This window comes from Melozone crissalis, unplaced genomic scaffold (genome assembly GCF_028551555.1).
Source record: "Melozone crissalis strain CALT ecotype California unplaced genomic scaffold, PUWL_Pcris_2 ptg000081l_1, whole genome shotgun sequence".
NCBI classification, from domain to species: Eukaryota; Metazoa; Chordata; class Aves; order Passeriformes; family Passerellidae; genus Melozone; species Melozone crissalis.
This window is the reverse complement of record NW_026535858.1, coordinates 5564534-5577312: the sequence shown is the minus strand read 5'-3', so window position 1 is coordinate 5577312 and position 12779 is coordinate 5564534. Positions and strand designations below refer to the sequence as shown.

General features: G+C 49.7%; 1 protein-coding gene across 1 annotated transcript; it reads right to left on the bottom strand.

Annotated features, from left to right (window-relative positions):
* Positions 1-362: 362 nt before the first annotated feature.
* BUB1 (BUB1 mitotic checkpoint serine/threonine kinase) lies at positions 363-12409 on the bottom strand. Its single transcript, XM_054290485.1, is given in 25 exon segments — positions 363-558; positions 737-843; positions 1012-1189; positions 1274-1431; positions 1547-1708; positions 2338-2453; positions 3011-3151; positions 3525-3721; positions 4237-4315; positions 4802-4982; positions 5483-5558; positions 5902-5992; positions 6308-6403; positions 7175-7315; positions 7823-7875; positions 8498-8826; positions 9596-9744; positions 9945-10135; positions 10238-10284; positions 10595-10689; positions 10941-10981; positions 11459-11655; positions 11877-12132; positions 12134-12193; positions 12393-12409. Coding segments are annotated over 25 exon segments (3354 nt in total).
* Positions 12410-12779: the final 370 nt, after the last annotated feature.

Sequence of the window (12779 nt, the reverse complement as noted above, 5' to 3'; positions counted from 1 at the left end):
TGTCTTTTGAGCTTCCCCTGAGCTTGATAATGATGTGGGGGGAGGTCAGAACTGGAGGTGCCAAGGGTGGGTTCAGTCCTGTCCGAATTACATCTGACCTGCAAACCTCCATTTCCTCCATCTTAGAAATTCCTAAGGACAGGCAGAGCCGAAAGAGCCCAATCCAAGTACACCCATTGCCTCCCAAACCAACCAACAACTCAATTTAGCTTTTTTTTTGCCCCCAAAAAAAGCACAGAAAGATGCAAGCCATCATTGCTGAAGTCAACCCCAAACCCGTTTATTATTTGAAACCAAGTAATTACAAAAATATTCCACATCCATAAAACCCCAAGTCCTTGGAAACTGGGCAAAGTCAACCCTTATTTCCGTGAGCGTTTGTGCTCAAGGAGCAACACAACAAGTCTGTTCCGAAGGAACTTGATTTCCTTAGCGTAGGACCTGCAGAATAAATCCTTGAGCTTCTGGCGCAGGGCTCGGAGGGAAGGCAGGTTGTGGCAGCTGGGAATGTTCAGCAGGCTCTCAAAGAACTCCTTCCACAGCTCAGCGTTGGCAAGCCTGCAGAAAGGGACAAAAAAGCATCAAAAAAAAGCACTAAATTCAGCTGTTAAAGTACTCGTTTTTAGTCTGCTCCCAGTTAGGAAAACTGTGACAGAACCTGACCTCAGCAATGTGGTACCAACGTGGGTTTCTAGGGAATCTAGGCAAAGATTTGGGGGATATTTTGGACACCCACCTCCTGAAGGTTCCATCAGGCTTCCAGACCCCGTTGTCTTCCTTGAGGCGCATGTAGGACCCGAAGAGCAGGCAGTACACGGTGGCTGCGATCCCAAAGTAGTCTGTCTAAACCAAAACCACACCAGTTTCAGGTCACAAACATGCCCAGAGCACTAAAAATGAGCTGAAAACACCCCAAGGAGGAGGAGAGGCTCTGCAAGAGGCTCCAGCTCTGGTACCAGGGTCCAGTTGTTGGGTGTGCAGTAATTGCTGAGATTCCAGGCCCTCCCTTACCTGGTAGTTCCATGGCTTGTTTGTCAGCATTTCCACGCACTGGAACCCAGATGTTTCACACCTGGCAGTGAAGGCTGTTCCCTCAGGGAAGAGCTTCATGTCGATGCTCTGTCCCAGGTCAATGAGTGTCAGGCCGTGGCAGAGCCCGTCGATGTCACACGTGACGTTGTCCAGGAACCTTCAACCAGGACAAGAAACAACCTCTGAGTGTCTCCATGCTCCTCCCATGTGGTGACACCTGGTGACAACAGGACACACTTGCCTTTCTCCCAGGATGAAATTGTCAGGCTTGATGTCCCCGTGGATGATCTGGCAGCTGTGCAACTCCTCCACCATGTGAAGGATTTTGACAGCGAAGTAGATGACGAGGGCTTGGGGCATCACCTTCTCCGGGAGCTTCTTGTAAAGGTTGACGGCGTTCTGGAAGCCAGGGACACGCAGCGTGGGTTAAGGCACAACACACATCCCCAAAGGAGGTGGAAATCAGGAGGAGGAAAGGTTCTGTGAGGGCAGAGCAGAAGCTGGTGGCACTCACGAGCAGCGTTCCGTAGTTGTGGAGCTCTCCCACCAAGATGCTGCCGTTGGGGAAGAAATGGGCGGAGTAGAAGCGGATGTAGAGGTGGTGCAGGCTGGGGCTCAGCCTCTGCTCCAGCTGGGTCGCAATGTAGAACTCCCAGGGGTTGGCAGGTTTCTGGACCTGGAAGAAAGGAGGGGATTTTCCTGGGAAAACCTGGGAGCGGTAAAAGCTGGGGTTCCTCTCAGGTTGGGGTTTTAATGGCAGATCAGGCATCTTCCCTCTTGGACTTGTCCCAGAATGGTTTGGTTTGGGAGGGAGCGGAAAGATCGTCCAGTGCCATCTTCCGTCCCCTGCCACAGGACACCTTCCACTATCCCAGGTTGCTCCAGGCCCTGTCCATCCTGACCTTGGACATTTCCAGGGATCCAGGAGCAGCCACAGCTTCTCTGGGCAGCCTGTGCCAGGGCATCCCTACCCTCACAATAATTAACCTCAGCTGATAAACTCCTCATGATTAATCCTCTCAAATCTGGACTTCAATCCCATGCCACAATTCCACACACTCCTTGTGAATCACTGATGGTCCAAAGAAAGCATAAATCACCTTTCTCTCCTGAAAAAGTTTCACTTCAGGGGTTAAAGAGGGGTTTAGCTTTTCCTGAAGGGCTAAATGTTGGAGAGGAGATCCACAAAAAGGTCCCGAGGCAGGTCTGACATGGAAAGGCCAAGGATGTGTGTGAATCCACCCAGGGGGAGGGTCAGATTCCAGGATTATCCCAGGAGAGCTGCTGTGGCCCAACACCACTGACCTTGAATATCACTTTCTGGTTTTTCTGAGGGTTCCTGGCATCCAGGATGGAAGCTTGATACACTTGGGCAAAAGCTCCTTCTCCAGCCAAGCAGTCCACATGGAATGAGCTGGGACCTTCAAAAGATTAACATTAAATCCTGCTTGCCAACTCCACAGAGGAAAAAAAAGAGAAAAGCACCAGCCCATATGAATGGTTTAATCCTAGATCAAGTCTTTCCCTACAAATCTCTTCCTGCTAGGAACAGGAGAGAGCAGGAGTGCTGGACGTGCCACACACACGACCCCAGTGTTTCTATTTTTGCCTGACCCCCTGGAAGCAGTCAAATTCCAAAGGGCATGCCCTGAAAAGTAAACACCAATATTTAAGGCCCACAGGGATGTTGCAATCTCTGTCCTACAGCTTTTGTTGACATGGGCCCGCTGCTGCTCCACACAAAGCTGGAGAGCTGTGGCCCAGTTTGCAGGGAGAACTGGGGAAAAATGCCTCATCCAAAAGGCTCGTGCTACAAAAGGCAAACAAAGCAACCCCAGGCCGAATTCCCAACCTGAGGCTGAGATAAGCTGCAGATATACACACACAAGGAAGCTGAATTCCCACACACTTCCAGGAGGTTCTCCTGGAAAAAGCTTCAAGAAATGCTTGGCAGTGATGAGTTGGAAGGAGCTCTTACCCAGTGAGAGTCCAGCCTTCACTTGGATGAAGGGAAGGGGAGATTTCCACTCAAAGTAGTTGGCGCGGGTGTGGAGCGGCTCCGGGAGCTCCGACAAGAATTTGCCAATCAATTCCTTGTCCCAGGGGTTCTCAACAAGGACTTCATGGAAAAAGGGAAAGTGTTTAAGATCTGGCTGTCATTCCAAGGAGGTAACACAAGCTTGGGCTTGAGAGAGCATCACTAATTCAAAGAAAATAATAATAAACCAAAACCCCCAGGAGGGATAAGGATACGTGAAGTATTCCTTGATATGTGAAGTATTCCTTGATTTTGATGCTCCAGGTTTTGCACTTGCCCAGAAATCCAGAGTTCCCCAAAATGCACTCTGGAGTATCCATGGCAATGTGCAATCCAGGTCCAGCCCACACTCATCCCTGCTCACATCCCTCCCAGGAATGATGGAATTGCTCCCTCCAGTGCACAGAGCACAGCCCTTGGAATGCAGGGAGGAGAACCAGGGAATGCTGTGTACCTGCAGGCCTCCTGTTCCACCCTGTCCTGTCCTGCCCAGCTCCACAGAGCATCTCCTGGGAAGGTCTGTCCACCCCAGGGCAGGAGGAATGTCCAGTTCTGCTCTGAGCAGCTGCAACAATTCCCTGGATTCCAGTCCCTTGTTTCAGGACATTCCCACGAAGCCCTCTCTGTTCTGGGACGTGTTTGAGAATGGGGCTGTGGATTTAAATAAAATATCAGTAATTATTAATAATGTTATAATAACTATACTATATATATATAATATATATAATTTATACAATATATTAAAATGTATATGCTATAAATTATAAATAATTTATATTAAATATTATATTGATATATTTGTATTATATTGGTGTTATATTGGTATTATATTGGTATTCCTTCTGCCTTGGGGGTTTGGCACCTTTAGGGAGCCAAAATGTGTCAAATGCCACCGTGGCCAACGTGGAGGTGAATAAAACGGAATTTTTAAAGGAAAATTAGATTTGCCACTTTACCCATCCCCTAATAATTCTCAGGTTCACCAAGAGAAGAAAACAGCGGATTTTTGGCCAGTTAATTTTTAGTTTCCATGGGGCAGAACTTAAATCTTGTAAGGATTTTTGGGGCATGGTCACCAATCCCAGGTCCATTTATCCCCAGAGTGCTGGGCAGAGGCAGGCTGGTACAGTGGAAAACCTTGGGACACTTACATTGCAGCAGCATACCTTAACTTCTTGGGCCTTGGCTGCCTGTGCAGTTCTCCAGAGAATTCCAAATTCATCTGGGGCAAATTTTCCTTACAGGCTGAGCAAAGGGAGTAAGAACAAGAGCAAATCAATGTTTATTTCCCCAAAACCAGGAATATTTGGAGTATTCTCACCCAGCAGCTCTGAAAGCTGCTGCCACAAAAGCCAGAACTCAACAAAGCCTCATTTCAAATATCCAAGTTAAAATAACACCTGGATTTCTCCAGGGAGCAGATCCCAATACTTAAAAAGGGGCAGAGCAGCATAAAGGTGCTCCCAGGTGGGATTCAGCCAATGTTTGGATATTCCCAACCCCTTGGAATTGTTCACAGCAGCAGCAGCTGGACACACAGAGCCTCTCTTGTCCCTCACCATCTCCTCTTATCCCAATTAAAAATCCTTGGAGAGCTTATGGGCTGCTGTTCCACGGGGAATGTGGACTCAGGAGTGGGAGCCACACCTGGGTGGGATTTGGATTTGGGCAGAAATGGAGTCACGAGGCACCAAATTCAATGTTTTCCCCACAAAACATTCCTTATTTTACCTCTGTCCTGCAAAGGGGGCTGGGAGGGAGCTGCCAGGTAATTGAAGGGTGTGGACATGAGCTGGGCAGCTCGGGCAAAATCCCTGGTGTTGTCTGGACTGGGAGCCAGGGCTTTGTTGCTGCAGGGGCCATTCCACACCGTGTAATCATTCCGCAGGAATTCCGCGGTCCCTGTTTCTTCCTAGGCAGGAAAAAAACCAAAAATCAAAGATTTAAAATGAAACCATCAAAATTATCATGAAATATAAACAAAATCCCATGTTTCCATAGTTTTACACTAGGTCTGAATGTTGGTAATAGTCAAAGCCACAGCAAAATGCCAGACCACCAGAAATTGCTGGGAGAGCCTGGAAAAGTCAATCCCATGGGAAGGGATCTCTTCTATCCGAGTTTTATCCAATTCCTTGGCTGTGGAAGCTGCAAGGTGGCTGCAGGAAGATGAAATGTCTCTTTTTTCCCCCCAAGTCCACATATTTGAGAGCTGGAGTTCTCAAACAATTTTATGTCAATCAACTATTAAAAACACTCAAGAAATGGGAAGAAGTATCCAGCCTCCAGCAGGCATCATTCCTAGGAATATTATGGGATTGGGACAGAGCAGAGGTGAATCCACCCACTCTGGTAACCCTCCCAAGTTCATAACCCACTTCCAAGGCTGATCCCTGCAGGATCCCCACTCACTTCTGCTGCACAGTCAGTCATGGGATGCTCTCCAAAAGTTCTGGGCTCTTCTGGTTTGTTCTTGTGCTGTAGGATCCTGAAAAGTGACCCAAAGAGTTCAGAACAGCTTTTCCCCAGGAGCTTTCCCAGGCACAGTGCTCACAACAAAGGTTGGTTTGTTTTCACTTCAATTTTTAATTTTAAGAGCCTCATTTGTAGCAACTTGGAGAAGCTGCAGCAGCTCAGAATTGTACCCAGATTCTGCAGGGAATGGAAGCACTGTCCAAACAGGGAAGTTGTGCAATCCCAGAGCAGCTTTTCTCCTGCCACTCCACCAGTTGTATCCTGGCACAGCCACAGCAAAGTCCCATGGAATGGGATCCATTTTTTCCCAGATTTCTAAGGAGCTGAGCTCAGCTGCTCCTTTTTCCCCTCCTTACCCTCCATTCTCCTTCTCCTCCTCATCCTCAAAGATGGCGAAGGCAGGAGTGGCAGGGATACCAATGCTCATTTTCAAACCTCCACCAGGCTCTGAAATTAAAAGATAAACCCCTGTTATATCTTCACCCAATAAAGATTATTTACACAGCCACCTTCTCCTCCTCTCCAGGCACGTGGTGCTCAGGGCTCCATCCAGCTGCACCTGCGGAATTCCCACCCCAATCACCTTTCCTACAAACTCTTGGAAAGAAGATTTTTCCAGCCCAGCCCCAGGTGTGAAATCTCTCTCCGCTCACTCTTGTAAAGCCCCTGGGTTTCAGACTGGCTCAACTCTTACAGCAAGGGCTGGTGGGAGGTGTCAATGGGAAATAAAGGATGGAATTCCATGGAAAATAGAGCACACACCACTTTTTCTGCAAAAGGCTTCAAATTGTTCCTCACTGTCTTCCAGGGGAGATGGCTCAGGCAGGAAGGGTGTTTGGAACATATCCATGAGAACACCTAAGAAAGGAATAAATAATAAAGGAATAAATAATAAAGGAATAACACTGGCAGAAAAAGAAACTTTCAGAGGTTCTTCCATTGTGTAGCAGCCAAATCAAATGCCACTTAACTCTAACAGCCTTAAATGCCAATTAATAATATTATTATAATTTATCAGCAGTAAATAACCAGTTACTCCTCCTTCTTGCATTTAAACACCTCAGACAACCAATCTGACACAGGAAGGGCCAATTTGGCCAAAACACACTTGGTCATGGCCCTTTTTATTCCCTGTCCAAGGGGAGACTCCAAGTTTCCTAAGAGAGCAAATTCTCCTTTAATTTCTCAGACTTTTGGAAAACGTAGATGTTTGTAGGACTAATGGATGCCACAGGCTTTTGGGGTTTATTTTTTTTTCATTTTTATTCAGCTCAGCACCAAGCAGAGCTGACTGCGAACTTCCAAATTAGTGTGGTTTAGGTCTTCACATCCAAACAGGATTCCCTGAAAAGGCAGCTCAGACAGCACACTCCCAAAGAAGCCTGGCAGTGATTTATCCAGGAATTGATGGGAATTGTGGGATGTTGTTAAAACATCAATTTCTGGTCAGAGGTTTTGGGTCACCCAGATAATCCCAACAGACAATTAATGATGCAATGTTATTTTCCTCTTTGTTTGGTGCACATGCCCATCCCTGAGCAGCTCCCTTGGCTGGAAAAGGCTCCACTAACATTTCCAGGGAAGATCCCAGGGAGTCCAGGGGAGGGAAAACTTCATTCTAGCCCTTACCCAAGGCTTCCTTCGTGTGCACTGTGGGTGAGGGCTGCACCTTGAAGGGCGTCATCATCCCCATTGCTCCTCCCAGCGAGGTGTTGGGGGTGGCCTGGGAAACATTCCCATAGGCAAAGGAGGAATTCCCAGCTCTGCAGGCTGGAAAACACAAGGGCAAGATCATTCCTGAAGGAGCCTGGGATTGTTTATGAGCATTCCAGCAAAACATTGGTGAGGGAAGTAAACAAAAGGAGCGGCAGCGACGCAGGATTTGGGGAGAGATTTTGGCTTGTTCAGAGATTTGCGTGGCAGAGTCCCAAGGGAGGCTGCCCTGGGGGGCAAGAGGGACCTGGGACAGCTGGGTGGCTTCCAAGGAATCCATCTGCCATTCCCAGGAATGCTCCATCCTGACACAGAAAGCGAAGCAGGAGAAACAGCGATTCCCAGCTATGCTCCAAAAGGAGCTGCTCAGAACATGGGAACAGGGGCTGGATCCATGTTCATAGAAGGGATAGGATAGAGAGACCCTGCACAGACATGCAGGGATGGAGGCTGGGAAGTCAAGAAGCTTTGCCAGGGTTGGAATTGGTGTCCACACACAGTTGATGATTCCCAGCTGGGAACAGCCACACCAATGGCACCAATCTCCATCCAAAGGCTCCTCACCTTCCTTCACATCCTCAGCAGGAGTTAATCCAGTGCATCCTTTGTTAGGAGACCTTCAGAAGAAAGTCACAACATTACCTTGGAATAAAAGCTATTTAAATCTCCTTTTAATCTCTGTTTCAATGAAGTGAGAGGTCCTTTAATAAAGATCACCCTGGAAAGTTTCTCCTACAGCTGCCAATAACCTGGGAGGCAGCAGAGCCCTTTAAAAATGTTTAAATGCATTAAAAGCTCTCGTTGGACACAGTTTGCCTCCAAGGAATTCCAGAACATGAGGGAACAATCTGTTCCCACCTTGGCCAAGTCCACTGAGCCACCCTTGCTTTGCCAGCCTGGGTTTCTCCCTCTGCCCCCCATTTTGTGGCCAAGTCCCACAGCAAAAGTGCAGGAGAGAAATACCAGCACTTTTCATCTTTCTCTGGAGCCCTTGGAGTGGGATCTACAGGAGCAAAGCACATCCTGGGGTTTATTCCAGGCACTACACACCAAATTCCCTCTTACTGCAATTAAACCAGAGGGTAAAAGGAATTAATTAAAGGAACTTGGCCATGAGGACTAAGTTTGATTAGGTTTAGTAAACAGTGTCTTCAGGTCTGGTATTTTTTCCAGAAGGGGAAGAAAGGCTCATTTTTAGCTAATTCTCACAACTCAGAGGGGGAGCCTGTTCACACTCACGGTTCTCCCGTGCTCCGAGGGTCAGGACCATTCTGTTCTTGGGCTGGAGCAGCACTGAAGGCAGGGTGCAGCAAACTCTTCTGGAGCTCCCCAAGCCCTGCCCGAGCTCCAGCTGGGTCCTTGTCCTGTGGTGTTTCCCATGGGGAGGTTTTTGGGATGTGGTTTCCGAGGGGCTTCGCCGGGCGCAGGGCGGGAGCGGTGGCTGGCGGTGCCTGGAATTGGGGCTGCTCAGGCACCAGAGCTGGGCCCTTTGGCACGTCCAGCCCTACAGCAGGGGCCATCCAGCTCCCTGGGATGTGAGATGTGCTGGGCCTCGCAGGTGGGGGCACCTTCAGGGACGAGAAGTGTTCTGTGACACCCAGATTCCCCCCACAGGCAGCCATTCCCATTTTCTGTACCAGCTCCACGTGACCAGAATGTAACAGAACCTTTAGGTTCCCCCCCAAATACAGCCATTCCCATTTTTCCTGTTAGTTCCACATGCCCAGAACCTGAGAGAACTTCTGGCTGCATCTCAAACTAAACTGTGGAGAAGCAAAGCCACAGTTCAGGGTGAAACCTTTAAAACCTGGGTGCTGCAAGCTGTGCCAGATTTCCATGCTGGTATTGCAGCCTCCAGGCTGGAGAAAGATCCTATCCCACAGTGTTCTCTTAGGAAAACATATCAAACATATTTTTACTCCTTTTTTTTTCCCCCCTCTCCTCTTTCCTTTTAGCAATAAGCTCTGAATAAAGCCCAGAGCCAGAGCCTGGTGCCTGCCTGGATCAGTGACACACACTGGATGAGCTGAGCCCGTCCCAGTTTGAAGGATGCATTCCCAGGAAGAATTCAGCTGATTTCTGGGCTCTGGAAGAAGCCTGCAGGCACCTCCTGGATCTGGTGGAAGCTGTGGCTCAGCTTTGTAACACCCTGAGGGGGGTTTATCCCATGCAGGAGGATTGGGCAGCTCAAGGTGACACCTTGCTCTGCGTGGAGCAGCAGATCCCAGCTGCTGGGGCTCTGGTGGGGCTTCCCACCAGGGAAAAACCAACCTTGGCTCCTGCAGCATGGCTGGGTTTTGTGAGCAGGGCATTCCTGTCCATCCCAGAGCCACTCACCACGCTCTGGCCTGGCTCAGCTGCCGGCTCCAGCCTCGTTTCCTCCAGGCTCCTGGAGAGCTGGGTGAGCTGGTCCAGCTTCTGCTGCAGCACCTGGAGCTCCAGGACTGCCGACTCCTTCTTCCTCATGGAGTCCTTCTGCTCCTCCTCTAGGGATTAAACAGTGACACTAAATTAATATGTGTGGTCTGTATGACCCCAAACAATGAGATTATATGAAAATACGAGGTGCTGATGGCTCACTGTGCCTCCTCAGGAGAGAGGCACAAACGTGGCACTGACAGGAGAAGCCCAAGCCATGAGCCTGACCAGGAAAGAGCCATTTGGATGGCTGGGAAAAGGAGGATACCCAGTGCCTGCTGCCTCCTGAGGAGCTCATATTTCGTGAAGTATCTCTTGGCCCTGAGCTCCTCGAAGGAGAGCTCGGAGCCCGGGCACAGGAGCAGCTTCTTGTCGTACATGGGCACCTGCTCCCACCCGGCGGCGCCCGACGGCGGCTTCGGAGCAACCTCAGACTTGGAGATGTAGGTGATGTAGTTCCTGGCAGGGAGAGGAGAAAAGGGCCAGGATTGGGGGGTTTATCCCAGCTGAGAGCTTGTTTTCTCACTGTGGGGACTTTGAAAGGGACACCCAGCCACTTACACTTCTTTCCCAGCAGCACAGGGTTGAGAACCAGCAGCGTCCAGACCCTAAAGCAGGGAAATAAAACACAAAAAAATAAAATAAAACTAAGTTCAAGCAGCACAACTGGCACAGAATCCACTGTTAATGTTATTCCTGTGATTCTGGGAATGTGTCAGGCCACTGGGTGTGTCCCAGTGCTTCCCAGATGAGACATTCCTATGGAGATGTTTTCCTGCTGCAAGCATCACAGCAGCAGTATCCTCTCCATATCACTTTTGAGATAAACCAGACACAGCCAGTCTGCCCCGTTCAGCCAAGCTCACCAACCCAAACTCTACATGAAACATCTCCCCCAAATAATTCATAATGATTTACCTGAGTTTTGCAGGGATTAGGACTTGAGACACCTTTTGGAGGAGCCATTTGATTTGCAGCATGGAAAGGCTGAAGTGGTTTTAGAACAGCAGCATCTGGGACAGGAAATAAAATGTAAGTATTTTCTACTCATTAATAAGTAAAAATTGTTTGGTCCTTTGTGAATTTAGATTAACTTGAAGCACTGGAAAATTAATAACTTGTTTTGAATACATTGCCCTTAAGAATTTTTCACATAAAGAGGGAAAATAAAGTGATTTCTATGGGGAATTTGGTTTTTTTCACTCACTGAGGTAAAAAATTCATTTAGAGGAGCTACAGATCAAACAGGACTCTTCATCCTCACCTTGCAAAGGAGGATTCCGAGGATCATAACTCTGCAGGGAGCTAAAGTGCAAAAAAACCTCAGTTATTACCATGAAACCACCTGTCCCCCACCCTTCCTCACCTCCCAGAAGCTTGGATTCCCTTGTACAATCACGCCATGAAATGCAACATGGAAAAGTGAGATTTTTACTGCATATGGACATCTCCACAGCTGCAAAACTAAAAAAGCCTTCAAGAGACAGCAGGAGAACAGACTTGGGAATTTGTTTTATGGTTTATATTACATTTTACTTTTGGCTTTTTGCATTTAGCTTCCCAGAATTAAACGCTTAACTCCGAGGATCTGCTTCACTCTGGGATATTTTTTTGTAATACACATCCCAGAACATCCAATAAATATTCAGCAGCAAAGAAACGTTATTAAGTTTAAACCTCCCTTTACCAAAAATAGGAACACTGAAAAAAAAACTTAAAAAAATAAAAATATGGTTAATGATGGTTAATTATGAGCACTGAGTAAATGAGCAGAAGAGTTACCAGTGGAGCTGCTGCAGGTTCTCGCGGGGCTGTGCCTGGTTCAGGAGCCCTTTTTGGAGCACGGCTGCTGCTCCCTGCACGTTTCCCTCCTTGAGCAGCAGCCGAGCCCAGGCCAGGTAGAAATCCGAGCTCCTGGCCCCGATGCCCTGCCCGTGCAGGTACTCAAAGTACTGGCCCGGGGAGGAGATGAACTCTGCCTGCACAGCAACAATTTCTGAGTCACCATAACGGGAAAGCGTCAGAGAAGTGAAGGCAAACCTCTCAAAAATTACACAGCTTAAAAAACACACTGTTAGTTCTTTCTGATCCCCCTGCCCCTGCCTCCTCCCAAAGCCCTCCGCAGTGCCAGAACCGCGGGGTGGGTGAACCGGGATAATTTAATTTAATGTAAATCCCGGAGAAGCGCAGCCGCACCCACCAGCTTGAGGCAGTATCTGACGAACCGCGGGTCCTGCTGGTACCGCCGGTCGCTCACGAACAGCTCCACCATCCGCTCCAGGAGCCCCGGCCAGCGGCTCTGCCTCTCTGGGAGCGGGAGGCATCCCTCCGCCCACTGCAGGTACCTGGAACGATCCCAGGATCAGCTCCGGGCCCGGAAGGGGCAGATCCCGGGCAGGGAAGGGGAAACACCCGAACCGGGGATGGAGCATCCCCCGAGCCAGGCCCAGCGCTCACCTGTCCCACGGCTCCAGAGGGTCGGGCCCTCGGTAGTTCCGGATCTGAGCCTCGTAATTCCTGCAGGGAAATCCCGGGTCAGGCCGGCATCAGGGAGGCTGGGAAGGGCCCGGGGCGGGCAGAGGCTCTGCCGCCCCCACGGCGCCGCTTGGCCACGGCACCCGCAGCCCCCGGTCCAGTTCTCCATCCCGTTATCCCGCTCTCCATCCCGTTATCCCATTCCCCATCCCGTTACCCCGTTATCCCTTTCCCCGCTCACCGCCCGGGCTCGTCCATGCCCAACCGCTCCCGCCGATTCAAACTGGCCGCGCGCGGCCCCGCACCGCCCCTCCATTGGCCAGCCCTCGGCCCGCACTGCATCCCCATTGGCCGCTGATCCCATCAATCACGCAGGAAACACCGGCCCCCGCGGGTGCAGTTCCCGCCGCGGCCGCTGGACGGCGCCCTGGGGCCAGGCCCAAGGGAAATGGGAGGGGGGAAAAAAAAGAAAAAGGGAAAAAAAAAATAAAAAGGGAAAAATGAGGAATTGGGAAAAGGGAAAGGGCTGGGCCAGCCCTGGGAGCAAGGAGCAGCCCCCACTCCTCTCCCCCCTCCTCATTTCCCACCTCCAAGCCCCGCAGGTTATCTTGGAGCAGCCGCAACCCTC